General features: G+C 41.6%; 1 protein-coding gene across 1 annotated transcript; it reads left to right on the plus strand.

Moving 5' to 3' along the window:
• The first annotated feature begins 1,588 nt into the window (after window positions 1-1,588).
• On the plus strand, window positions 1,589-27,021 carry CEP85 (centrosomal protein 85). Its single transcript, XM_070764168.1, has 13 exons — window positions 1,589-1,812; window positions 3,430-3,546; window positions 5,528-6,213; window positions 8,609-8,745; window positions 9,814-9,931; window positions 11,120-11,305; window positions 12,567-12,719; window positions 14,749-14,903; window positions 16,522-16,639; window positions 19,349-19,399; window positions 19,490-19,597; window positions 22,859-23,084; window positions 26,053-27,021. The coding sequence occupies exons 2-13, from the start codon at window positions 3,492-3,494 to the stop codon at window positions 26,214-26,216; spliced, it is 2,157 nt and encodes a 718-aa protein (XP_070620269.1). The 5' UTR covers window positions 1,589-1,812; window positions 3,430-3,491; the 3' UTR covers window positions 26,217-27,021.
• Window positions 27,022-27,811: the final 790 nt, after the last annotated feature.

Consider the following 27,811-nt stretch of genomic DNA (forward strand, 5'->3'; position numbering starts at 1 on the left):
TGGGCGTTTTCCTCCCCTTATTTTCATTTTCAAAATGACCATTTGCCAACAATTCAGCTGCAATATAACAGAATGAATGGCAATAATAATGGCACTTAGTCTTAGTTATATACTGCCCCATAGTGCTTTTCAGAAACATGGAAGATTGATGGCAGAAAAGTCAACGAAGCAGTGGAAGTGATGTGCCGGTGCCTGGAGGCTGTTGGGGCCTGGATCGGTGTCAACAAACTCAACCCAGACAAGATGGAGTGGCTGTGGGTCTTGCCTCCCAAGGACAATTCCATCTGTCCGTCCATCACCCTGGGGGCGGGGGAATTATTGACCCCCTCAGAGAGGGTACGCAACTTGGGCGTCCTCCTTGATCCACAGCTGACATTGGAACATCATCTTTCGGCTGTGGCGAGGAGGGCGTTTGCCCAGGTTCGCCTGGTGCACCAGTTGCGGCCCTATTTGGACAGGGAGTCATTGCTCACAGTCACTCATGTCCTCATCACCTCGAGGTCCGATTACTACAATGCTCTCTACATCGGGCTACCTTTGAAAAGTGTTCGGAAACTCCAGATCGTGCAGAACGCGGTCGTGAGAGCCATCGTGGGGCTTCCTTGATTCACCCACGTATCTCCAACACTCCGTGGCCTGCATTGGCTGCTGATCAATTTCCGGTCACAATTCAAAGTGTTGGTTATGACCTTTAAAGCCCTACATGGCATTGGACCAGATTACCTCCAGAACCGCCTGCTACCGCACGAATCCCAGCGGCCGATAAGGTCCCACAGAGTTGGCCTTCTCCGGGTCCTGTCGACTAAACAATGTCGTCTGGTGGGACCCAGGGGAAGAGTCTTCTCTGTGGTGGCCCCGGCCCTCTGGAATCAACTCCCCCCGGAGATTAGAACTGTTCCCACCCTCCTTGTCTTCCGTAAAGTACTCAAGACCCACCTGTACCGCCAGGCATGGGGGATTTGAGACATCTTTCCCCCAGGCTCCTTATAATTTATGTTTGGTACGTATGTGTTGTCTGGTTTTAATATGATAGGGTTTTAGTTATTTCTTTTAATATTAGATTTGTGCCATTATAATATTGGTTTTATCATTGTTGTTTAGCCGCCCCGAGTCTTCGGAGAGGGGCAGCATACAAGTCTAATGAATTGAATTGAATTGAATCCTCTATAATTTAATTTAATTAACCTTTTTTTTAAAAAAAAAAAGCTGTTCTGCCTTTTGTCTAGCAAAAAACAAAGCTGACAGAGGAAGGCAGAGTTTCATTCAGCAACAGGTTCCCGGTCACGGCCGCCCCTAAGGCAGCATCATGGTCAGATAATCAACTTAGGTCCATTCTTACATGATTTAAATCAGGGCTCTCCAACCTTGGCAACTTTTAAGACTTGTGGACTTCAACTCCCAGAATCCCTCAGCCAGCTTGAAGTCCACAAGTCTTAAAAGTTGCCCAGGTTGGAGACCCCTGATTTAGTTTCTACGGCCAGCGGCAGGGAACAATTTTATTCCGCTCTCAATTTCAATTGGGGGCGAGGGGCGGAGTTTGTCGCCAAAATAGAGTTTCTAATTGGACAACCGCAGGCGGTTCTAAGCCGAGGGTGAAGACCAATCAAGAGACAGCGAGCCGGACGCCGCGAGCTGTTAGTGGAACCCGCGCGTCTGGGATGTCGTAACCCTCCTGCTGGCAACGGTTGCTGCGCACGCGCGGTAGCCACGGGGGGCCGGCGGCGGTCTCTGAGGCGCAGTTTTTTCGCAGGCGGTGGTCGTTTAGTCTCCATTTAAAGTTCTCTTAAGTGGAGGCCCGGAGGTCCCTCGGAGGTAAATAATCAAATATTATTATTTAAACTCCTTGGTTTAAAAGTTTCCCAGCCCTGAAGAGCGTCTCCTTTTCCTCTCCTCGGTGCTTCAATCTCTGGAATTTTATTGAGGGGGGGGGGGGGAGAGCGCGACGGAAAGTGAAATTATGTACTTTGCTTTACCTCAATCGGAGCGCTCGAGACAGCGCGAACTGCAACGTCCATCTTTCCTAAGCTTCGACTTTCAGGCTGGAGATAATTGACGTCTGATGGGTAGAAAGGGCTCCCGGTTGGGGAAAGCGGCTTAGTTTGGAGCATGCGCAGAACTGATGCTGGAAGGGGGTCTTGTTGCATTGGGGAATCACAAAACACACACAACACGCACACGTATCCCCCCCTCCCCGCAACTTTGCTCGTTGAAGAGAGATTCTTGGTAATATAATGGTGACAGGAATGATTAATTTACAAGGATAGTCAAACAATTAACAATTATAGGATGGTAATTTGTACAAATAAAACGTTAGAACATTAAAATCATGCCCTCATCACTTCGAGGCTCGACTACTGTAATGCTCTCTACATGGGCTACCTTTGAAAAGTGTTCAGAAACTTCAGATCCTGCAGAATGCATCTGCCCCAAATATGGCCATGTCACACCAACACTCCGCAGTCTGCATTGGTTGCCGATCAGTTTCCGGTCACAATTCAAAGTGTTGGTTATGACCTATAAAGCCCTTCATGGCACCGGACCCGGACCAGATTATCTCAGGGACCGCCTTCTGCTGCACGAATCCCTGCGACCAGTTAGGTCCCACAGAGTGGGTCCTCTCCGGGTCCTGTCAACTAAACAATGTCGGTTGGCGGGACCCAGGGGAAGAGCCTTCTCTGTGGTGGCCCCGGCCTTTGGAACCAACTCCCCCCAGAGATTAGAATTGCCCCCATCCTCCTTGCGTTTCATAAGCTTCTTAAAACCCACCTCTGCCGTCAGGCATGGGGGAAGTGAGATATTCTTTCCCCCTAGGCCCCACAATTTACACATGGTATGGTTTGGTTTTATAATAAGGGGTTTCTTAGTTGTTTAGTATTGGATTGTTACATGCTGTTTTTTATTACTGTTGTTAGCCGCCCTGAGTCTGCGGAGAGGGGCGGCATACAAATCCAATAAATAAACAAATAAATAAATAAATTAGATAAGTCAGTGTTTCCCAACCTTGGCAACTTGAAGATATCTGGATTTCAACTCCCAGAATTCTGGGAGTTGAAGTCCAAATATCTTTAAGTTGCCAAGGTTGGGAAACACTGAGATAAGTAATGATAAAAAGTAATGATAGAAGATAATAGAACAGTAGGACAGGGATGGTAAGAATAGTGGTGCACTTATACACGCCCCTTATAGTCCTCCACTTATGATCACATTTACCAATAGCATTTAGGCTTATATACATGAGATTTTGAGAAGGTTTCAGACCAGTCAAAGAGCTTTGATTCAGTTGGTCTGATTGCATCATACCTCTGAAGAACTGATCCAAGCAGAAATCCATGAAAGCAGTCACCAGAATTGAAGTTTGGCTCAGGAAGATTGTTATCTTTTTATATTTATCCAAGTGTTATATTGTTGCTCTTATGTTCAACTCCCTAGGTATTGTCTGAAAATTCCAGATCAATCTGTGGTTCTAGAGAAAAGCTTTTATCAAATGAAGAATGGCTGCCTCTGGGGGAACATTTATTGGAATCCCCTTATCAAGCAATAATGATGGTAAATATTCACTTCAATCCCTTAATTCTTAGTCCCTTTAATTTTTTAACACCCTTTATTAGATGTAATTATAAAAATATTGAGACAAATAATACACTCGAGTATTGAGTGAGGACCAGTAAATTAGAGAATAGCTTCAACAGTTTCTGCAGGTTGCAACAGATTAGTGTGATCAGTTAAGTGGATCACATTCTGAGATTCATCCTCATAATTCTGTCTCCTTGTATATTCAGGCATGGAGATCTAAAAAGCAGTTTAATGTCCTGTGTGCATCCAAGTCTCTAAAGCATTGACTCCTCCTGCATGTGCTTGCCTGACAATTCTTTTAATAATTGGATACCTTTCTCCAAATACTTGTCCTATTTGACATTAAGAAACAGGTATTACTGCCTTCTATTGAAAATCTGTATACTGCATGAGTTTAAAAGAGGGCTGTGAAAATATCTACAGAACCTTCACATCCTGGACATAAATTGTTTCAACTTCTACCCTTAAAAAGACTAGAGCACTGCACACCAAAACAACTAGACACAAGAACAGTTTCCCCCCAAATGCCATCACTCTGCTTAACAACAAATTCTCATAACACTTTCAAATAAATTATTAACACTGCATTACTATTATTCTTTTCTTCTTTACTAGTATCTATGTCTTCCTGCTAATTACTATAACCATGTTGCTTGTATCTTTCAATTATATTGTTTTATTTGTTTCCTAGTATGATTTGATAGCTTATTAGTAACCTTGACTATCACTAAGAGTTGTATCTTTTTATTCTTGATGAATGGATTTTATTCTCCTTTATGTACACTAAGAGCATATACACCTAAGACAAATTCCTATTCTATTCTATTCTATTCTACTCTACTCTACTTAGTGCCAGGGATATTCTTCCTAGAAAATTTTATTTGGCATTCCTTCCTTATTTTGTTTGTGTTTGTTTTTCTTTTCAATTTAAAAATTACAGAGACTAGTATATGCAGTTTTCTTGACAATATCCCCATCCCGCCCCCCCTGAAATGGTTTGCCATTGTCTTTTTCTGGGGTTGAAAGGGAGTGACTAACCCAATATCACCCACTTGACTTCTGTGGCAGGATTAGAAGTCAGATAGCCATGTTTATAGTCCAGTATATTAACCACTAGATCAAACTGTCTTTCTCTAACTAAAATATAAACAGCACTAAGCTACTTTTCTGCTTTGTTGTTTTGGACAAATTTTTGATCAGTCCATTTTCCCCACATTTTTAAAATGGATTTTAAACTTTACAATCAACTTGCATTCCTAATAATCTGATTTGGTGTTATATATACATTTGAAATTTATATGGTAAATCTCACAAGAGGGAAACACTGTTAGAACACCATGCTCCTTGCAAACTTTAGCATAGTTGCTGTTGTTTTTCCTGTATTGAAATCGGAGAGCTACTAAGAATAACTTCATACGTCCATCTAGTTAGCTCTGGTATTTCCACGTCAGTATTTTCAGCATTCAAGACCTCCTTATCCCATACAGTGATTGGCAAAAACACTTATTTTAAGAAAAGCCTGGTGCTAACATAGAACCATTTACTGCATTTTCATAGCAGTAACTAGTTAACTGCTTTCTTGGAATATGTCTGGGAACAAAGGAGGATTTCAATTCAGTGGATGGGAATATAATTAAGATCTAAGGTCTTGATTTCTAAGTAAGTTTTGACATTTTCTAAAGCTTTAACTTGTGTTTTATGAGCAGTTAGAATGCTACATGATTACAAAATCTCATTTAATCAAAAAGGCTTACTCTGATTGCCTGTCTAGATCTTATTATTAGTCATAGCACACTATTAAGAAAGCTATCATTACTATAATTACTGTAAGCAGTAATTATTCTGGGCAATTTTCTAGATACTTGGTATACACAAAAGCCAGGGTAAGTGAAATATCAGCTGATATATAATGTTTTGTTTTCAATTCTGGTATTGTATTTTTTTTCCTTTCTAGCCTCCAGCAGTCCCAACTATGGTTCTTCATTTCAACCCATCAAAACCCAAGTGGCCATTCCTACAGCTCACGTCATGCCCTCCACATCGGACAGATCCCCCTGTCTAGCAAGTGAATCAAGCTTTCCTCAGACCACTTTGCCTTCCTCCATGCCAAATTCGCTAGGTGACACAGGAGGACCGATGTCCAACTGTGACTCTGACATTTTGAGGCAATCCCAGGTGATCAACCGGAATTCTCTTTGCCTGAATCAGCCTTCAACAGAAAATGGTTACAATCACGCATTGTTTTGTAGTTCTGGTCAGCCAGGTGTGGGATGTGTTCAGAAACCTATCAGCCCAGATGCTGAAGTTACCCAATCTGCTTTTCTAGATAGGCATTCCCTTGGTCCTTGGTCACAACTCCAGATGTATGCTCCAGGCAATTCAAACAGCACTTCTTCTGGCCTAGAAAAAGAATGCAATAAAATACTGCCGAATACTAAACCATCAACTGATTCCAGTAGAGTCTGTGGAAAACAAGCATCCTTGGGACTTAATGCTGCTAGTATGTTTTCTACTCCTTTGACTGCTCAACCTCAGACATTGAAGCAGGAAGCTTGTACAATACATCCACATGAAAATTGTGCACACGGTGCTTGGAAACAACATCTGGATTCTGTTCGACTGCAACTGGAACAGATACATGTAAGTTATTTATTTATTCATTCGATTTTTTTATGCCGCCCTTCTCCTTAGACTCAGGGCGGCTTACAACATGTTAGCAATAGCACTATTGCTATTGCCCCCACAATCTGGGTCCTCTGTTTTTAACCTCTGTCTCTTGGGAATGTCTGTAAATGTAGTTTTTCTGCCTGTAGCCTTTCTGCCAGGGCTCATGAGGAGTATGTAGACCAGAGCTAATGTTATTGCATATAATTTTCAAAGGGAACAAATGTTGAATGAGGGTAAATCTGTAGAAGCATCTTAATTTTAAAAACTGGCGTATTCTAGTATTGTACTCTGGAGAAATAATCCCCTAAGGGCTCTTATTGTAGAATCAAACCTTTAGTAAAGAAAACAAGAACTTGATGGCTGTAGATGTAGCTTTATAGGCTTTTGAAAAATGGTGGCACTGTATGTTTTCAAGGAGAGGTTGCAGGTAAAAGATATAGCATGAAACATGGGCAATAAAATTTCAATAAACATGAATCAATAAAAGAAAAATGCAAATATATACTGCCAAATTTAAAAAATGCAACCTCCAAATTAATAATTATAATAATTAAATAAAAATGGGGAATGGAGAAGAAATTAAAATTGTTATTAATCGTTCCAAAAACCATTATGGCATTGCTTGAAAGTCTCTTGATTGAAAAAAAAAGTCAACTGTTGGCAAAAATAATATCAGCAATACAGTAGAACCCCGACTTACGAGACTAATTGGTTCCGGAAGGAGGCTCGTAAGTCGGAACGCTCGTATGACGAAACATTGTTTCCCATAGGAAACAATGTAAAGTCAATTAATCCGTGCAACAACAAAAAAAAACCGCTGCCGCCGAACGCGGAAGTTAGCGTTCAGAGACAGCTGCGAAGCAGCGCGCGTGTTTTAAAACGTGGCAGCCGGCCTGGGGGGCTCGGGGGGAAGCCCCCGAGCCCCCCAGGCCGGCTGCAACCTTTTAAAACACGTGTGCCGCTTCGCAGCTCTCTGCTGAATCCGGAACGCTAACTTCCGCGTTCGGATTCAGCAGAGAGCTGCGAAGCGGCGCGCGTGTTTTAAAAGGTTGCAGCCGGCCTGGGGGGCTTGCCAGCACCCCCCCGAGCCCCCCAGGCCGGCTGCAACCTTTTAAAACACGCGGGATACGAGCGCCAAGGAGCTGTCTCCTGAAGCCGAAAGCGGAAGTTAGTGTTCGGCTTCAGGAGACAGCTCCTTGGCGCTCGTATCCCGAATGTGAGCTCGGGAGGCGAACAAAAATGTCGCTCCCCTCCCAGCTCTTATCTCGAGTAGCTCGTAAGTAGAGCTGCTCGTATGTCGAGGTTCCACTGTACATCATTGCAAATTAAGTGCAGATTTCTTTTATCAGTACAGTGATACCTTGTCTTACAAACTTAATTGGTTCCGGGACGAGGTTCTTAAGGTGAAAAGTTTGTAAGATGAAACAATGTTTCCCATAGGAATCAATGGAAAAGCGATTAATGCGTGCAAGCCCCAAATTCATCCCTTTTGCCAGCTGAAGCACCCGTTTTTGCACTGCTTGGATTTCCCTGAGGCTCCCCTCCATGGGAAACCCCACCTCCGGACCTCTGTGTTTTTGCGATGCTGCGATTTTACTGAGGCTCCCCTCACTGGGAAACCCCACCTCCAGACTTCCGTTGCCAACGGAAGTCCGGAGGCGGGGCATCCCAGCGGCGGCGGTGGGTTTGTAAGGTAAAAACAGTTTGTAAGAAGAGGCAAAGAAATCTTAAACCCCGGGTTTGTATCTCGAAAAGTTTGTATGACGAGGCGTTTGTAAGACGAGGTATCACTGTATTGTACAATAATTACTTTACCCCAATTTCATATATAGATATTCAGCAAAGAGAAATATTCACCTGCAAAATCCAGTAATCAATCAAGTCATATTCATATTATTTATGATAGCCAAAGTGCAACATTAATAAGCCAGAACCAAACTTTGGAAAATTGAATGTGCTTCAAATGAATTCAGGATGGCTTTGTTGAGTTAATATTGCTGCCGTTGACTTCTGTTTTCTGAATGGAGTGACTTATTAACTTGTTTTAAGGAGCCCTGCCATAAAATATGCATTATCTTCTAGATATATAAGGAGCTCTGTCATAAAATATGCATTATCTTCTAGATATATGAAGTAATTGGTGCTTTTATAGTGGCACATAATGATATGAAATTGTGTCAGAAATATTATGTATGCCTGATGGTGTTTGGATATAGACTGAAATAAGAGTTTCTAACACATAGAGGAGAGAATCAAAAAAAATCTAAACACAATCCTCCTTCCCACCCACCCCACCCCAAAAATCTAACACTGAGGTTCTCTTTGAGAACTGAATCTCATGCCTTGTCTCTAAATGTCATAATTCCAGCTGCAAAATAAAGCAACTTGTTACTATCCTTTGGTGAACAGTAGTACTTCACTGCACACCCTTGATCCAACTCAGTGGATTAGCATTGCCAGCACAAATGAAAATTTGCTCTTGGAGAAAGAAATTCTCATCGACAGGTAAGAAATTAGACATTAGTTTACCTTCTAGATTTTTTTCATCAGAAAGTAACAATGCTTAGATTGTATTTCATATTGATAGAAAGGCAAATTATATTCGGCATAATAATAATAATAATGATAATAATAATAATAATAATTTATTCGATTTGTATGCCGCCCCTCTCCGAAGACTCGGGGCGGCTCACAACAACGATAAAAACAATATTATACTGGCACAAATCTAATATTTAAAAAACCCTAAAAACCCTCATAATTAAAAACCAAACAGCACATACATACCAAACATAAATTATAATGAGCCTGGGGCAAAGATGTCTCAAATCCCCCATGCCTGGCGGTATAGGTGGGTCTTAAGTAGTTTACGGAAGACAAGGAAGGTGGGAGCAGTTCTAATCTCCGGGGGGAGTTGATTCCAGAGGGCCGGGGCCGCCACAGAGAAGGCTCTTCCCCTGGGGCCCGCCAGACGACATTGTTTAGTCGACGGGACCCGGAGAAGGCCAACTCTGTGGGACCTTATCGGCCGCTGGGATTCGTGCGGTAGCAGGCGGTTACTGAATACTCCACAATTTACTTATGGATGGTTAAGTTCGTGCTTTATGTTTCCATGAAATAAATTAAATGGTTCAAGAGTATTTTTACCCAAATACTAAACAGTTTGCTGTGTCAGAAACATAGGAATAAGTAGGGAAGAACACCACTTTTTAAAGAGAGGTTTTCTTCCTTCTCTCCATTAATTAAAAAGGAGATATGTGGCTTCTTCTGGTTACACTAAGATGTAGTTTGTCTTTTAACTGGGATAACAAAGCTTTTGCTTCTAGGGTGAATTGTGATTTCTCTTGAGTGCATTTAATTGGTTTTTATTGACTTATGCGAGGAATTACTAACTCTTTCTCAGTTAGCTTTTCCCCATACATCACTCTGTGAGTCCATATATTGATTTTCTGCTCAGTTACAAACATGAAAAACAAAGTGCTATTTAACCATTTTACTGAAAGCCCACTCATGCTCCCTTTTATACTTTTAATTTTGTCAGTGTTAATATAGTGCACGGGTTTATTCTCACAGGCAGAGGCAGCACATTTCCCAGCTGGAGCAGAAACTACAGGAAAGTGAAATGCAAGTCCACAGTGCCCTCTATGGCCATCCTGCTCTTTATGGGGATATGCATCTGTTCAGAACGCAGGTAACCCTTATAACTGATGGTACTTGAAATATGCTATTGGGAAAAGGGTTAGAAAAGGCATGGATGAAGAAGAGAAATGCTCTGTAGCTGCTCCTTCAGGAACCTTTAATTTCTGCAATTATTTTTTCTTTAAAATTCCTTTTATTAGAGTGGAGTCAGGGCAACTGAATGAGATTTTGATTGGCCAGATGCCCTTTCTGATGCCTATGCAAAGATTGCAGCAAATATTTTCTCTTTGTGCCCTGATAGAGAAACATCTGCTGCTGTCTAGGATTGAACTCTTAGCCACCTGAGGTGAGCATCTTCACCTCTAGGCCAGCCAGCACGCAGGTGTTTTGTTCCCTAAGCGTTGGAGCATGGTTGATTCTCTGGGGAGGACACTGAAGAAAGTCAGATATTATGTTTTGTTTTATTTATTTATTTATTAGACTTGTATGCCGCCCCTCTCCGAAGACTCGGGGCGGCTAACAATAACAAAGACGACAATGTAACAAATCTAATATTAAAAAATAATCTAAAACCCCCCAATTTAAGAAACCAATCATACAAACAAGCATACCATGTATAAATTCTATAAGCCTAGGGGGAAGGGAAAATTTCAATTCCCCCATGCCTGACGACAGAGGTGGGTTTTAAGGAGCTTGCGAAAGGCGAGGAGGGTGGGGGCAACTCTGATATCTGGGGGAGCTGGTTCCAGAGGGTCGGGGCCGCCACAGAGAAGGCTCTTCTCCTGGGTCCCGCCAAACAACATTGTTTAGTCGACGGGACCCGGAGAAGGCCAACTCTGTGGGACCTAACGGGTTGCTGGGATTTGTGCGGCAGAAGGCGGTCTCAGAGATATTCTGGTCCGGTGCCATGAAGGGCTTTATAGGTCATAACCAACACTTTGAATTGTGATCGGAAATTGATCGGCAACCAATGCAGACTGCGGAGTGTCGGTGTGACATGGGCATATTTGGGAAAGCCCATGATAGCTCTCGCAGCTGCATTCTGCACGATCTGAAGTTTCCGAACACTTTTCAAAGGTAGCCCCATGTTTGTCCTTCAAATATTGATTTGTTTCCCTTCTTGTCCCCAGTATTTACTGAGCTCACATTCAGTTTGAGCAATTCTTCAATGAATATAATGACAAGTGTGGATTTTAGGAAAGGTTCTGGCTAGTACTATTTTATTTCATATCTTTTGCAGGAGTTGCAGCGGGAGAATATATTTTTACGGGCTCAGTTTACTGAAAAAACAGAGTCGCTTAATAAGGAAAAGATTGAATTGGAAAGGAAACTGGCTGCTTCAGAAGCTGGTATTAAACGGATCCAGGAGATTCACAAAGAGACCGTACAGAAGCATACAGTAGAATTGAAGAAACAAGAAGAAAGGGTAGGCTTTTTGGGTGAAGCTGTTAGATGTCCCAGTGTCTGTTTATTTACATGGGAATGCAGTTTTTTGTAATATTGGATTATTCTAATATTCATGCTTCAAGCTTTGATACATTTCATACCCTATTGTATAATAGAGAAGAGCTATAGGAAATGATGTTTTTAGGAGTTAATTAAAGAAAGAAGCAAAAGGTTTAATGTTTCCAAATGTAAAATAATGCACTTGGGGAAAAGGAATCCTCAATCTGAGTATTGTATTGGCAGTTCTGTGTTAGCAAAAACTTCAGAAGAGAAGGATTTAGGGGTAGTGATTTCTGACAGTCTCAAAATGGGTGAACAGTGCAGTCAGGCGGTAGGAAAAGCAAGTACGATGCTTGGCTGCATAGCTAGAGGTATAACAAGCAGGAAGAGGGAGATTATGATCCCGCTATATAGAGCGCTGGTGAGACCACATTTGGAATACTGTGTTCAGTTCTGGAGACCTCACCTACAAAAAGATATTGACAAAATTGAACGGGTCCAAAGACGGGCTACAAGAATGGTGGAAGGTCTTAAGCATCAAACGTATCAGGAAAGACTTCATGAACTCAATCTGTATAGTCTGGAGGACAGAAGGAAAAGGGGGGACATGATCGAAACATTTAAATATGTTAAAGGGTTAAATAAGGTCCAGGAGGGAAGTGTTTTTAATAGGAAAGTGAACACAAGAACAAGGGGACACAATCTGAGGTTAGTTGGGGGAAAGATCAAAAGCAACATGAGAAAATATTATTTTACTGAAAGAGTAGTAGATCCTTGGAACAAACTTCCAGCAGACGTGGTTGGTAAATCCACAGTCACTGAATTTAAACATGCCTGGGATAAACATCTATCCATCCTAAGATAAAATACAGAAAATAGTATAAGGGCAGACTAGATGGATCATGAGGTCTTTTTCTGCCGTCAGTCTTCTATGTTTCTATGTTTCTAGGTAAAGCATTAAAAATTTCCCAAAATGATTGCAGTAAAGTTAAGCTGGACTATTATTACACTGCTTCAGAGTTTCAGCAGAAAGCTAAATCCCTGCTCTGTATGTAATGTGAAATGTAGAGTGGGTTCCATAACTATGTTTCTGGAAAGTATACTTTTTTAAACATAGGCTATGCCCCAGAATCACTTCTTTTTGTTCTACATAATGGTCCATTATTGGGTCATGAGCATTTTTGCACCTGAAATCAATAGCAGAAAGTGCTGCTACCTAACCCTGATATTCTATCCTGCAGATCAAGGCCAGAGACAAGCACATTGAATATCTGAAAAAGAAGTGCCAAAAAGAACTGGACCAAAACCACGAGAAGCAGCAGAGAATTGAGACTCTGGAGCGCTATGTTGCTGACCTCCCAGTATTGGAGGATCATCTGAAACAAAGTCAACAGGTAGGAGGGCACTTCTGGATGCAGCTGGCTTTAAAGAGTAGCTGGATAGTGTAGGTCTGCAAGCTTGAACAGAGTAAATTTGTTAACTTTGTGAATAGTTCCAATTGTCTTGGGCCAAAGATCAGCAAGTGCCATTTTTAAACTTTTCCACACAAATGGAGGATATTATGTCCCTGCCGCAAATAAACTTTTTCTAGCCAAGTTGCTAGCACAGCTTCTTTATGGGACCTTGCTCGGACCGTCAGCCTCGGGTTTTAAAACATTAGAAATAGATCAAAATCATTAGATCAATTCTCCAGATGCCACGTTTCTCAAATTAAAAATCAAAATAAGAAAAAAACTAAAATCTGAATGATGAAATATTTATATATATATAAAACTATAGGTAATGGCAAAATATATATACTAAGTTAAACGGTAAAATAGGCACCTGAGGACAGAATTGACAAAAGTCGAAGCAAGAATCTGTGTAGCGTCCTTAAATTGCTGGCTAAACTTTTTTCCTCAAGGCCTTGCTCTATTCTACTTCTCCCTCCTGCTCCTACAATGCAGTCGCCCCTTAATCCACTTGGAAGCTCACTTCCCATCTCTTTGTAGGATCCACCTCTTTTCCAGATTCAATCGGATTTTCTTATGGTCCAATTCTACTACTTTGGCATGTTTACGGTTTCACTCTTTTTGCTCCCATTCAGTCTTTATGAGGCCGTCTCGCCTCTGGACCAGGCCATAAGGTCGGTCTTTTCCCCTGCCAGATTTGGGGGTCTTCTCCAGTAGGACAATCACCCCTCTCCCCACCACCCCTGAAGTCTCCCCTTTGTTATGCCGACTTCTCCAGGGTCAAAGCTCATCTTTTCCAGGTGCAAAAAAACCAGGGAAAAAAAGAACGAGCGCTGTTCCTCCATGCTGCCTTGTTGTGATGTCACCCCGAAAGTCCAGAAAGCATTTTCACCTGCACAGGGCATTGGCAGAAAGACTCTGTCCCTGCGGCTCAGGAGAGGTGGAGACTGTGGGTCACATGCTCCTTATATGCTCCGTTTATACAGAGATTAGGAAAAAAAACATATTCTGCCAATAACTGCTAGGTATCCTGGCCGTTTCGACAATACCTATCTTCAGTGACTGCTTAAGGATAAACAGTCCATAACTACAACACAGGTGGCCAGATTCTGCGCAGCAGCACTGGGGATTCGTTGCAAACATATGTCTTCCCCATAGTTACGTATATAACAAATGTGGCAACCCTTTGCCCTGCTTAATCCTTTCCCCTTTAGCATTGAACCTACAATGGGCCACACAATTTATGGATTGTAATTTTAGTATAGCTAGGCATGTATAATATGTATAATTGACAGAGTTGATTTTATTATAGATTTTAGTTCTTATTTTTTATTTTATACTAGAATTGTTAATTGCATGTATACTGAGTACAGTGTTCCCTCACTTTTCGCGGGGGATGCGTTCCGAGACCACCCGCGAAAGTTGAATTTCCGCGAAGTAGAGATGCGGAAGTAAATACACCGTTTTTGGCTATGGGCAGTATCACAAGCCTTCCCTTAACACTTTAAACCCCTAAATTGCAATTTTCCATTCCCTTAGCAACCATTCAGATTATTACTCACCATGTTTATTTATTAAAGTTTATTAAAAAAAATATTTATTAAAGGCACACGAAAGTTTGGCGATGACATTTATTTATTTATTATTATTATTTATTACTTAGATTTGTATGCCGCCCCTCTCCGAAGACATATGATGTCATCAGGTGGGAAAAACCGTGGTATAGGGAAAAAACCCGCAAAGTATTTTTTTATTAATATTTTTGAAAAACCGTGGTATAGACTTTCCGCGAAGTTCGAACCCGCGAAAATCGAGGGAACACTGTACTTTTATTTATTCTGGTCTCTGGTCTGAGACTGTAATAATAAATTGATGGATTGAATAGTTCTAATTGCTGGAAGACATTCCTTATATGTCTGATGTATGTGTTTGTTCTCTCTCCACCCACCTCACTCCACCCCCACTGTTTTAGCTAAAGCAGTCTCAGGAAACAGTTGGCACTTTGCAAGAAACAGTGACTACTCTTGAAAGGGAGCTCAGAGGTGTCCACACTGACTGCCGAGAGAAGGAACGGCAGCTAGAAGGGCAGAAACACAAAGAAATGGAACTGCTTTCCACAGTGCGCAGGTAACACCATGGAAGTGGGGAAAAACAAGAATGTTGGCTTCTAGGATAATCTAGAACAGTGGTTCTCAACCTTGGGGTCGGGACGAATCCCAGCGACCGGTTCGGTCCCACAGAGTTGGCCTTCTCTGGATCACGTCGTCTAAACAATGCCGTCTGGCGGGACCCAGGGGAAGAGCCTTCTCTGTGGCGGCTCTGACTCTCTGGAACCAGCTCCCCCCTGAGATTAGGATTGCCCCCACCCTCCTTGCCTTTCGCAAACTCCTTAAAACCCACCTCTGCCGTCAGGCATGGGGGAACTGAAACATCTCCCCCTTGCCCATGTTGTTTTGGTGTTAGATTGATTGTGTGCTTGTTTTTTAATATTCTGGGGTTGTTTTTTAATGAATTTTTTAGCTTAAATTGTAATTGGATTGGTGGGTATTGGATTTGTTATTATGTATTGTTTTTACCTTGTTGTGAGCCGCCCCGAGTTTGCGGAGAGGGGCGGCATATAAATCCAATAAATCAAATCAAATCAAATTTCACGGGGGTCGCCTAAGACTGTGAGAAAAGACAAATTTCCCACAATGTTAGGAACTAAAGCTTCTATTCTGACACCTTGGAATATATTTTTACAATCCGACCAATCAGGTGTTTATGGTGGGGGTATCCCTCTGACCTTCCTGCCAATCAGCTTAAAGCTCCGTTGGGAGAATTGGCACTAGACTTATGGTTGGGGGTCACCACAACATGAAGAACTGTATTAAGGGGTCGCGGCATTAGAAAGATTGAGAACCACTGATCTAGAAGAACATTGTGCTGTCTGGCAATAAGCCTTCCTACAAATAGTAGACACAGCAGGCCCATATAACAGAGACTTAAGTATTAGAGAAAGGTGTGGAAATTAAGAGATAGAGATTCTTGAAGAAGAGTGACTGAACTATGTTTAGCCTTAAGGAAAAAAACAACTGAGAGGGGATAGAGTAGCATTTTAAAAACTCCTTCACTCACAATAAAAAAAATTGGACTCAATTATGGTCATAAGTTGAAGACTGTAATATATATGAGCTCTTTCTCTGTTTGGGGAAGGATAATTCTTTCGGGAAGGGGATTGTGTTTGTATCTCCTTCCAACACATGCTCTTCCCTCAACTGGGTGCCCCTCCTTGGTGGATACTCTATTTATTGCATCTTTTAGGACTCGCTTCTTTCTGAGCATCTTACAAAAATCAGCCTCACCAGGCATTTGGTTTGTGGGGTGGAGGCAACACAATTGGATCAGGCTTTGATGGCATCTTTATTTGCCTGCTTCCACCATGTTTTTCCTTACATACAGGGAGGATTTAGTAACACTGGTATGAGAAACTGCCTTCTTAGACTTGATTGTGAGAATGGAAGGGCATCATCTGTAGACTGTGTTAGCTTTTCAATTTCTCACAGACATGAAACTTCAACATGCACAGAATTGAAACCGAAGAGTCTCTTTAATAGTTTGGGGGGGGGGGGAGTTGTATCACTGCAGGTCTTTGGAATGGAGCCATGTTTTTAATTGATTTTAGAGGCAGAATTATGAAGCTCACTTTCAAAGGGTGAGCTTATATAAAGTCGGTTTCGTTTAATGAAAACTTCTTGTTTTGTAGTTTACAAGATAAAATGCAGCAGATGAAGCCTTCAGTGCCAGAAGATTATGCTCAAGAGATAGCGAGGGAGAAAGGAGAGAAAGAGGCCCTGCACAAGGAGCGTGACCTTCTCAGGAAGGTAACTCCAGAGATGAGAGTGGAGCTCTTAAGGGGGTGTCTGTTCTGTGCTGTTCTAAAGCTTCCTCATTTGTATATACAGTGGTACCTCGGATCTTGAACGCTTTGGTTTTCGTACATTTCGGATACCAAACAAAATTTTCTGCAAAAATTTGCTTCAGTATCCGAACAAAAATTCGGATACTGAACAGAAAATTTTGTCTACTATCTGAAATGTAAGATCTGAGGGGACGAGGTGAGAGGGAATGGGAGTCGGAATCCCGACACGCCCCTCCTGGCCGCCCTCTTAACAGCCGCCCAGTCTCTACCTTGTAACTGCTCCAAGCTGCAGGAAGGGTAGGGCTGGCTGCAATACCGGCAGCTTCGGGGGGCTCCTTTCCTCAGCGGTTCGGTTGGTTACCTCCAGGCAGCTGCACCAACTTTTTCCTTCCCAGCGGCTTCCCTTCATCACGTGACGTTCCTGACGCTGCTGTTGCTCCTCGAAGGGAAGCCGCCGGAGCCGCCGGGAAAGAAAAAGTTGGTGCAGCTGCCTGGAGGTAACCAACCAAACCGCTGAGGAAAGGAGCCCCCCGAAGCTGCCGGTATTGCAGCCAGCCCTACCTTTCCTGTAGCTTGGAGCAGTTACAAGGTAGAGACTGGGCGGCTGTTAAGAGGGCGGCCAGGAGGGGCGTGTCGGGATTCCGACTCCCATTCCCTCTCACCTCGTCCCCTCAGATCTTTATCCCATAGGAAATGGAGGAAATACTGTAGATTTAATTGGTTCCCAGCAAGTCAATGGGCTGGGAACCAATTAAATCCATTTCCATTATTTCCTATGGGATAAATTAATTCGGTTCTCGACCAAATCAGTTCTCGACGACACTTCTGGAACGGATTGTGGTCGAGAACCGAGGTACCACTGTATATCAATATTCTTGTATTAGGATCTCATATCAATATCTCATTGACTAGGCTGGGATGTACTTGATCAAGATTATAAACCCATTCAAAGTTTTGTATCATAAAAGATCAAAATTTACAGTCACATTCACTTAAAATAAGCATTACATGGGTTAATTATGTAGTCTCCAGTTACAAATATGGGAATCTTCCCACGTTGTCTTTGAAGAAACAGTGTCTCGAGTGGGATGTTTGCCTAGCTTATTATAACCTTTAATCACAGACAGGGAGTCATAGTTACCGCAACAGTTTTCCAGTGACTAACTGACTATTTATTATTTTATTTGTTTCTCAATTTATAAAATTTGTTAATTTGATCAATAAATAAAATTTTAACAATGTCAGTGTTCCAAATAGCATCCAAAACTAAATCAGAGTCCGAGGCAAAGTATTGCTCAAAGTTTCAATTTATTAGCAGAGCCATGTTGGCACATCTGGGAGAAACCCGAATCTGAAGTCCCAGGGGGTTTTCTCCACCCAATTGAAAGTTCAAGCCCTTGTCCCCAAACACCCTCAAGTCTATCATATTGACCAATCTTCACCTGCCAACTTGGCAGCAGCTCCCATCTCCTTCCGTGCAGGTGCAGGAGTGCAAAGACAAAGGATGACCTTGACAGTCCAAAAGGAATTTGTTATGGCTACATTCAGGCATCCCTCATGCAATGACCCCTCCCAAATGCCCATAGCCAAGAATACATTTTAAAATAGCATAAAGTGTGGCAGCCAAAGCCCCCAAGTAAAATGGTTTCAGCCTGACAAACAACATATCCCACCTATTATTTTCATAGATTAAGAAAATTGTATGAGCGGTCATTATGACTTTATGTCTGTAACAGCGTAGCCGAAATAGTACGTCTGTGGTTAAGAGTTGACCCTTCTAAAAACCCTAACACATTTTTCTTTGTTTCCTGGTGGTGATGTCTTATCTTTAACTCTTCATCTTCACTCAGTTTTGTATTTTCATGCAGCTTTTTGCTGTTATTTGCGCAGAAAGGATTAATTATATAAATAGAGCATATGAGTTTAAAGCAATTATTTAAAGTAAGTTCAAATACTATTAAACTGCTGTTTTAGAGTAGCTTCTGGTGGATGTTCTATATGCATGCATTCACATGGGGTACGCATTTATTGAAGAGATCAGTTTTTCAGGAAATTTAGGCATTGTATAGATTTGAGGTGGGTTGTTAATTTTGTTCTGTCTCTTTGGATAAATATTGCTCGAATCTTTTTTTATGATGAACACAGATGATTGGCAGTTCGGCTTTTCCTGCAAATATGCTTTTAAACAAAGACTGCATTGTATAGGATCAGGGGTGAAATGTACTTACCTTCCCTACCGGTTCGGAAGTACGTGTACTGTGCACATGCCATTGTCACATCCAATTTTTGATCCTTTGCGCATGCACAGGTGGCCTTGTGCATACGCAGAGGGTTAACTAGGAAGTAACAATGTCCAGGAGGGTGGAGCCACATGCTGACACTACAGGGGATTAATCCAAGGAAGTAATGACATCTGGGCAGGTGGACGGAGCCTTGCGTTGCTGCCACGGTTCACCGAATCACGCCCCGCCGCTATCGGCACGCACAACCTTGACAGAACTGGCATGATTTCACCATTGTATGGGATAGGTCAGGAGAAAAACTTTTCAAGTATTTTAGGTTAGATCAGGCACAAGGCTACAATTGCTGGTGAGCATATCCATCCAGCAGCAGGCACATAATGCTGGAAGATGTATGGGGGCATTTGATCATTTTGACTCTTTAAATTTAGATTGTGGAAAATCAGAAGAAGAAATTCGATCACTTGTCTTCACAAATAAAGGTGAGTTTCTAAGTGAAGCATTCAAGGCAAACTTCTTGTTGAAGGGGCGCATCACCGGTGACATCATCTCCATCTGTCTTTGACCCCCAGGATCTGGAGGAGCAGATTGCCCAGGAGGATGGTACAGCCCAAGCTCTGAGATCAGAAGCCTTGAAGCAGGAAAATGCCTTGCAGCAGCTACGCAGAGCTGTGAAAGAGGTACAGCTTCCTTTTAAAAAATGTTGGCAGTTTTAACGACCCCAATGATCAGACTGTCTGATTCTTCTCACTAGTTTACTATCGCTTTTTCTCTTTTTGCATAGTGCATCCTTGTCCATCTGATTCGCAGTTCAAATCTGTAGCCTGGTTTGTATGTTCTCTCTTAATTAGTTCAGAAGTGCACAATCTGTTTTAAAATTAATGCCTGCACTTTGACTTTGAGTAGAATAGAAAAGGTAAAAGAAGGTAAAAGGAGGAAAAACTCCCACTGGATTTAAATTTAATTAAAACAGACTTATGGTAACAAGAATGTCGTTTGGCGAGACCCAGGGGAAGAGCCTTCTCTGTGGCAGCCCCGGCCCTCTGGAACCAACTCCCCCCAGAGATTAGAATTGTCCCCACCCTCCTTGCCTTTCGTAAGCTGCTTAAAACCCACCTCTGCCGCCAGGCATGGAGGAACTAAGATACACTCTCCCCCTAGGCCTTTAAAATTTTATGCATGGTATGTCTGTATGTATGATTGGTTTTTATATTAATGGGTTTTAACTGTTTTTTAGTATTGGATTATACTGTTTTGTTACTGTTGTTAGCTGCCCCGAGTCTGCGGAGAGGGGCGGCATACAAATCCAATAAATAATAATAATGCTATTTCTCATAGGTGTTAAATAAGTGTCCTTTCTATCACTTCAAAGTAAAAACAAATACAGTTGAGACGGATTTCATGAGATCCGGACAGTGCTTATAGTCGCGTGATTCAAGTCTTTTGACCAGCACATACACTTATTAGTGCTTTACATTATTGTAAGTGAGATTGTGGTTCCACTAGGGCTGGTTCCCACAACTCTGTTACCCTGCTGAGAAGTGATTTACATCTAGTACCATCTACATTTTCTCCTTCCGTACTAAAACGTATTGTAGTAAAAGAAGGTTGGGTGGAGATTCTTAGATCTCCTGGAGCAGGGGTAGGCATCCTTAGCAACTGTACAACTGATGGACTTCAATTCCCAGAATTCCTCAGCCATTATGGGAGTCCACAAGTCACAAAATTGTTCAGGTTGGAGATCCCTGTCCTGAAGACTTGATTGCCCAGCTGAATCCAGCAGAAGTTGTATAGTGGGTGAAGCAGCACAATCCACATTTTGCCCCCCCCCCCCTCCCACTGCTTTAAATAGTCTGGGGGAAGGAAGGAGTTGGACTGCAAACTTCTATCTGGTGCCAAAAATGTCTGAATCAATTAAACACAATCAATCACAAAGTTCCATAGAATATATGCAAATCACTTGTAACTTCTTCATTCCCCAATACTTTGTAAGCGAGAATCCCAGCGACCGATTAGGTCCCACAGAGTTGGCCTTCTCCAGGTCCCGTCAACTAAACAATGTCGTTTGGCGGGACCCTGGGGAAGAGCCTTCTCTGTGGCGGCCTCGGCCCTCTGGAACCAACTCCCCCCAGAGATCAGAATTGCCCCCACCCTCCTCGCCTTTCGTAAGCTCCTTAAAACCCACCTCTGCCGTCAGGCATGGGGGAACTGAGATACTCTTTCCCCCTAGGCCTCTACAATTTATGTGCCTGTTTGTTTGTTTTTTGTTTTTTGTTTATATATATATTGGGATTGTTTTATGAAATTACTATTTTAAATTGTAATTAGATTGGTGGGCATTGGATTTGTTATTATGTACTGTTTTTATTATTGTTGTGAGCCGCCCCGAGTTTGCGAAGAGGGGCGGCATATAAATCCAATAAATCTAATCTAATCTAATTTATGCATGGTATGTCTGTATGTATGTCTGGTTTTATAATAAGGGTTTTTAGTTGTTTTAGTATTGGATTGTTACATGCTGTTTTTTATCACTGTTGTTAGCCGCCCCGAGTCCACGGAGAGGGGCGGCATAAAAATCCAATCAATCAATCAATCTATACCAATTCCTACTTCCCTGAAATGTGTCTAAGGGATATTATTAAAAGTATGCTAGATTGTCTTTCCTATTTTATTTTTTCTATATTTTGAGCTTATTACCCTTCTCTTAATCAAAGATAGATTGCATTTACTTCTTGGAGTGGGGAAAAGAGGTCAAATTACAGCTGTCTCCAAATTGGAAATTCTGTTCTGTGAAGCAAGGCATACAATGTATTGGAATGTCTCCTGTCAAAATACTTACAATAATTCCCACTTTTCTTTGTAAGACCATTTTCCCTGATAGCACAAATGCAATAATCTAAACTTTGTGGTTTTCCTTCCTTGTAAAAACCAAATATCCCAGCCCTGCAAACGTATCTTCTCCGTCTCCCAGCTCTGTGATGGTTAGCCTGGACCAGGGTTTTGAAACTTGCAGGCCAGATGTGTCACATGCTGGCCATGCCCATGCCCAGTTTAAAGATGGGGAGAAAGCCATGATTCATCATGTGACCACACGGGTTTGATACCCCTGGCCTATACTGTGCTAAGAGTCGTCTCAAAACTAAAGGCAAAAGCGACAGGTGTACCGTATTTTTCGCAATATAAGATGTACCTTTAAAAGGGCTGAAAATTTGGGTGCGTCTTATACTCTGAACATATCTTTTAGAATAGAATAGAATTTTTTATTGGCCAAGTGTGATTGGACACGCAAGGAATTTGTCTTGGTGCATATGCTCTCAGCGTACATAAAATAAAATATACATTTGTCAAGAATCATGTGGTACGACACTTAATGATTGTCATAGGGGTCAAATAAGCAATGAAGAAGCAATATTAATAAAAATCTTAGGATATAAGCAACAACTTACAGTCATACAGTCAACATGGGAGGAAATGGGTGAAAGGAATGATGAGAAAAGTCCGACAGTGTTGAGGGAATTATTTGTTTAGTAGAGTGATGGCGTTCGGAAAAAAACTGTTCTGAGCTTTTTTCCCCCAGCCCTAACAAGATGCTAACGATCTTCCCAGATTTTTCTGGCTTGCAGGCTTTTTTATTGTTACTCGCTCCAAATAAGGTTTTTTTCAGCCCTAACCAGTGGATAAAATAATATGCTGAAGTTGACCAGACTAAGGACGCTAGCCAGATTAATACCTGGGAAGCAGATTCTTTTCCCCTATTTTCTTCCCCCAAAACTAATGTGCATCTTATACTCCAGTGCGTCTTATGCTCTGAAAAATATGGTACTTTCTGATGTCCAAGTTCCCAAACGTGTTTGTGAAATCCTGAGCCATGGAATCATGACTAGTGAAGAACCAGGAATCCTTTTTGAAAGCCCTGATTTTTTTTTACATTTTATTTTTAGTTGTCTTCTCAGAACCAAGAATTAATGGAAAAAAACCTGACCTTCCAGGAGCATCTCCGGCAGATGGAGCAGGGCCAACTGCTGTCAAGTGACACAGCCAGCCTGACCCAGGAGCTGCACAGTGAACTAGCCAGCTGCCTACAGGACCTGCACTCTGTCTATAGTGTGGTTACTCAGCGGGCTCAAGGAAAAGATCCCAATTTGTCATTGCTGTTAGGCATTCACAGTAAGTCATGGGAGCCCGTTGTCCAAGGTGACAGATTCTGGTCCCCTTCGCTTGTAATACTTTGGGATTGTAATACCCTTGTAGCTTTCTTAGCATGGTGTCCACAGCAAACCATGACATCACCTACCCAGTGATACCTTCATGCAGATCCTCCCATTACTTACTGTTCTGTCGGGCTCTCTGGTAGACTCCTCCCAAAAATTCACAGGTACAAATTTCAGACACACACAAATGTTTGAAAATTCAAAACAATGTTCTTTATAATGAAAATTCACTTAAACTAAGCCCTCTTTTGGGATAGCAAAGAGCCCTCGTCTCCAAACAAACTGGTAATTTGTACAAGTCCCTTATCAGTTCTGAGATACTTAGCTTGCAGCTGTGAGGCAATTCACAGTCCTTCTTCTTTCACAAAGTGAAACACACTTTGCCCTGGTTTAGTTTCAAAGCGGGGGGAAATCAGCACACAAAAGGTCAAAGTCAATAAAGCAGTCACGAAACACAACAATCAGATAATCCTTCACAATGGCCAAACCCACAGGCTGCTCTTTATAGCAGCCTCACTAATGACCACAGCCCCACCCAACCACAGGTGGCCTCATTTTCTTTGATAATAATCTCTCAGTTGTTGTTGCCTATGCATCGCTCTCCGCATGCGTGGCTGTATCATTAACTCTTGTTCTGAATCCAAGGAGGAGCTAGAGAATTGATCTCCTTCTGAGCTGTCTGCCACACTCTCCTCCTCCCTGTCACTCCTGTCTTCTTGGTCAGAGGAGCTTTCATCGTCAGATTCCACCGGGTGGGGGGAAACAGGCCTGCAGCATGTGGATGTCTCCCCCACATCCACAGTCCTTGGGGCAGGAGCTGGGCCAGAGCTAACCACACCACTTACCCTGTTTTCCCCCCTAATAATAAGCCCAATCGGGATTTTGAGTGCATGGCAATAAAGCCCAGCACTTATTTCAGGGGTCAAAAAAAATATAAGACAGGGTCTTATTTTGGGGGGAACAGAGTACTTGGGTTGTGATAATCTGACTCAAATCTCTTAAATCACAGCACTTGCATGATTATGTCAACATGTACATTTTGTTACTTGCTGTTCTTGCCTTCCCTGCAGGCATCCTTAAGTCCTACCTTGCCAATTGATGTTCTTTAATAGAACCTTATGGAAGTTAGGGGATGATACTGTTTTGTGCTGAGAAAATCTTTTAACTCTTCCCTCCACTTTATTTATTTAAGCTTCTTTTGATTGCTTCTTTTGGAGCTGCCTAGAGTTGCAAAGTCCCTGATGAAGACAATGTCTTCAAAGGGGCTAAGAGCAACCCAGCCAAAGGGGGGGTCATTCACGAACGTGAATCCTAGAAAGAAGACTTGAACACATTTTCTCTCTGGGTGAAGTGACACAGTATAGAGTTGTGTACCTCTTTTTATTTGGGAGCATAAGCAAATGGGGAAAATTACACGTACAGTAGTCCCTCACCTATCGCTGGTGTTACGTTCCAGACCTGGCCGCGATAGGTGAAATCCGCAGTGGGGAATTTATCGACTGATAGTACTTATTTAAGTATTTATATTGTAATTGTTTGGTAAGTTTTCATTGTTTTAAGTGTTTATAAACCCTTCCCACACAGTATTTATTTTAGATACAGTATTTAAATACAGTATTTACAATTTTAGATTTTTTTTTTTTTTAAACTGCCGATCGAGTTCGGCGGGCTGTTTAAATCTGCCGATCGACTTCCTCAGAAACCCGTGATGAAGTGAAGCCGCAGCAGGTGAAGCGCGGTATAGCGAGGGACTACTGTACATGTCAAGTGATACACAAACATCCAGTAACATAACTTCAAACATGACATATCTTTGAGTCCTTCCTTTCCCACAAACCAATTTCCTAGAAACTGTTCCTTTGAGCAAATGTTTCTCACACCTAATTTCTCTGAAGCCTTCTGCCTTATCACAACCAATCTCCTATTAACACAGTCTCGTCCTGTTTTTGCTTCAGGCAATGTAAATCTCCCCCTTTGACCATATAACAGTCCTGTCTGGAGCATAGTTCCCTCTAAGCTGAGCAGTGAGCAATCGCTCACTTAAAAATCATCATCAACTCAGAGTTTTCCAAACCTGCCCAGAAGCCGAGAGGGAAAGAGTGAGAGGGAAGGAGAGAGAGAGGAAGAGAGGAAGAGAGAGAAACAGATAGAAAAAAGAGAGGAAGGAAAAGAGAAAGAAAAAGAATGGGAGTAAGGAAGAGAGAAAGAAAATCAAAATCTAGTTTGAAACTAGCTCAACTATTTAAGTGGCATTTTGATATTGATAGAGTTGCCCTATTATGAGCTCACTGTTATAGACACACAGTACAGTATTTTATTTTGAAATTCTCTGAGGCAAAACAGGGTGGGTTGTTTGTTTGTTTATTTATTTATTTATTTAATATTTCTGTGCCGCCCAGTCCCGAAGGGATTTCCACTCAGACAGTATACTTTTCCACCCCCCCCCCCCCCCCCCCAAATAATTAGAGGGAACACTGGTCTGGAGTGATGTAAACTTGTTTATCAGTGAGCTGTTTATTGAGCCCTTTTATGGTCAGTTGTTTCCCTGTTGTAATTCACCAGAAATACAGATTAAGCAGTTAGTACCGTCTTATCCTGGCTATAATAGAATCAGGGTAAGCAGAGCATTTTTATGCTAGAGGCCCAGATATATATGATATAATCCTATTCTAACATTTTATGCTATACTGCAACAGTTTTCTTGTAGATTGTGGTGTAATGGTTATATTTGTGGTATTCTGCACTATCCACCTACTTGGAGGTGGTCCCCATGATCATTAATAAGAGTTTTAAAAACTGCATTCATTTTTTTAAAGGGAAAAAAATCCCAACTTCATACCTGTTATAAGGATTAGATACCAATCCCTAATGCTGATTTCTCACTGGAAACTGACTAATCTGAGAACCTTCCTCTGATTTCACAGCTGTACATTATTCTGTTCAACAAGAAAAAGACTTGCTGAAACCAGACACGCTAGCAAAGAAGGTGGAGGATGTAAAACAGTTACACAAAGAGATTGAAGATTTGCGGACTGCTATTTCCGACAGATACGCTCAAGATGTGGGTGATAACTGCATTACTCAGTGAAGGCCAAATAAGTGGCAACCAAGTTTGTACTGTGCAGGGTGAGTTTTCAGAAGGTCTTTATGTCCTGATCCGGTGAAGATGTTCCTGGAAATCAGATTTGCTCTTGACAGGAAAACTCTAAGGACACCGAGCCTGAAAGGGTGTGGCGAAAACCTTTTTATTTATTTTTTTGGTATCCTGCATTTCTGGATTTGGTTCCTGTTAGCAGCTGCAGTCAGGAAAGTGTCTGCCAGCATTCATTTCTGTAATTTATGGCAGAAACGTTTTTTCAGACATTACAATCATGGAGACTCTCTCTTTCTTTGTAATGTAATTGCTGCAAGGTTGCGAAAGCTTTGATGACTTAGGATTGAATATAAAATGTCAGTTCGTATTAGGAAAAACTGAATCAGCTGTGGTAAGTAAAGCAAGTCTGAAGGGAAAAAAGATCTGGTTTTTTAACAGGTTTTTGCAATTGCTAAAATAATCCTGCACTCTCAGGGTTTTTTTTCTGATTCCTTCCTGAAACTAGAAATAATAGGATGAAATTGTAGAAAGCGTTGTTGCATTTCTCCTTAAATGTTTTAGATCTCCAAAGCCTGTGCTGGTCCCCCAGGTTTCAGGATATGGTCACTGCTAATGGCACGGACACTTTCAGTGTCGGTCTGCCATCCCGGGTTCACATGTTTTCAATGCAGATGCACTTTTTAAACTATTATTTTCATATCACGGCTCTCTATGCAAGCATTAACTTGACATTCTAGAATGTATGGATTCAAATGTCGAAATGCCTTAATTCTCCTAGAAATAAACCTTTGGAAAGAGAGAGACTGAATTTTCATATTGTTGCAATGTGGGCAATTAGGTTTATACACTGTAATGGAAAAAAATTACAGGTTGCTTTTAAAACTAGCCCTTCTATGAAATAGGAAGGTGACAATTTGCTAGTCCTTGAATGATTGACTGCTCATTCTTCTACCAGGTTGTAATATTGGAGGGGTCTTTAATGCTGTGCCAGCAGTTTACAAAAAGACCTTACATTAGGACAAACATGGCTGGTGGTAGTTATTGATGTTGATGAACTCCTGTCAACTATAGGTAGCATGATCGATGATGAAGGCATGTAGACAGTCTACGCTTGCTCTTAAAATTGAAAATTGACCTTGAAAACAAAGTACCTTGATTATGTTCCTGCAATACGTCAAATGTTCACCAGTGGAAATTATTCAAATTATTCAAATGAGAGAACTGCAAATCAAACATTCTGCATTCTTTGGATTACTGTCCTTTGGATTACAATCCCAGCTGTACATGTATTTAGCCAAGTATATGAATGTTTGTGTAATTTAGTTAGACAGGTTGCTTATGATAAATTAACTTCATTTAGTGGCGTCTCCTGTAAAGGTTGGCTGTAATCAATGCTATTTATTTTTTGAAAATAATATTTTTGACATATTCTTTGAATGTTCTTTCATATAATTAAGATGGACATTTCTCATTAATTTAGGGTCCTAGATATTCCAATTTTCTTTTTTGGATGAAATTCACTATTTCCCTATCTCTGCCCACTCTCTGGAGGACTGACTTATTTTGTATTGATTCAACCTTTACTTGAA

This window comes from Erythrolamprus reginae, chromosome 11, assembly GCF_031021105.1.
Source record: "Erythrolamprus reginae isolate rEryReg1 chromosome 11, rEryReg1.hap1, whole genome shotgun sequence".
Classification (NCBI taxonomy): domain Eukaryota; kingdom Metazoa; phylum Chordata; class Lepidosauria; order Squamata; family Dipsadidae; genus Erythrolamprus; species Erythrolamprus reginae.

What these genes read in the sequence shown, in the direction of transcription:
- CEP85 (XM_070764168.1), top strand. Translation starts at nt 3,492, where the DNA reads ATGGCTGCCTCTGGGGGAACATTTATTGGAATCCCCTTATCAAGCAAT. An exon ending in AGCGTGACCTTCTCAGGAAG is followed by an intron (nt 16,640 to 19,348) that starts GTAACTCCAGAG and finishes CTTTAAATTTAG; the next exon opens with ATTGTGGAAAATCAGAAGAA. An exon ending in ATTGCTGTTAGGCATTCACA is followed by an intron (nt 23,085 to 26,052) that starts GTAAGTCATGGG and finishes CTGATTTCACAG; the next exon opens with CTGTACATTATTCTGTTCAA.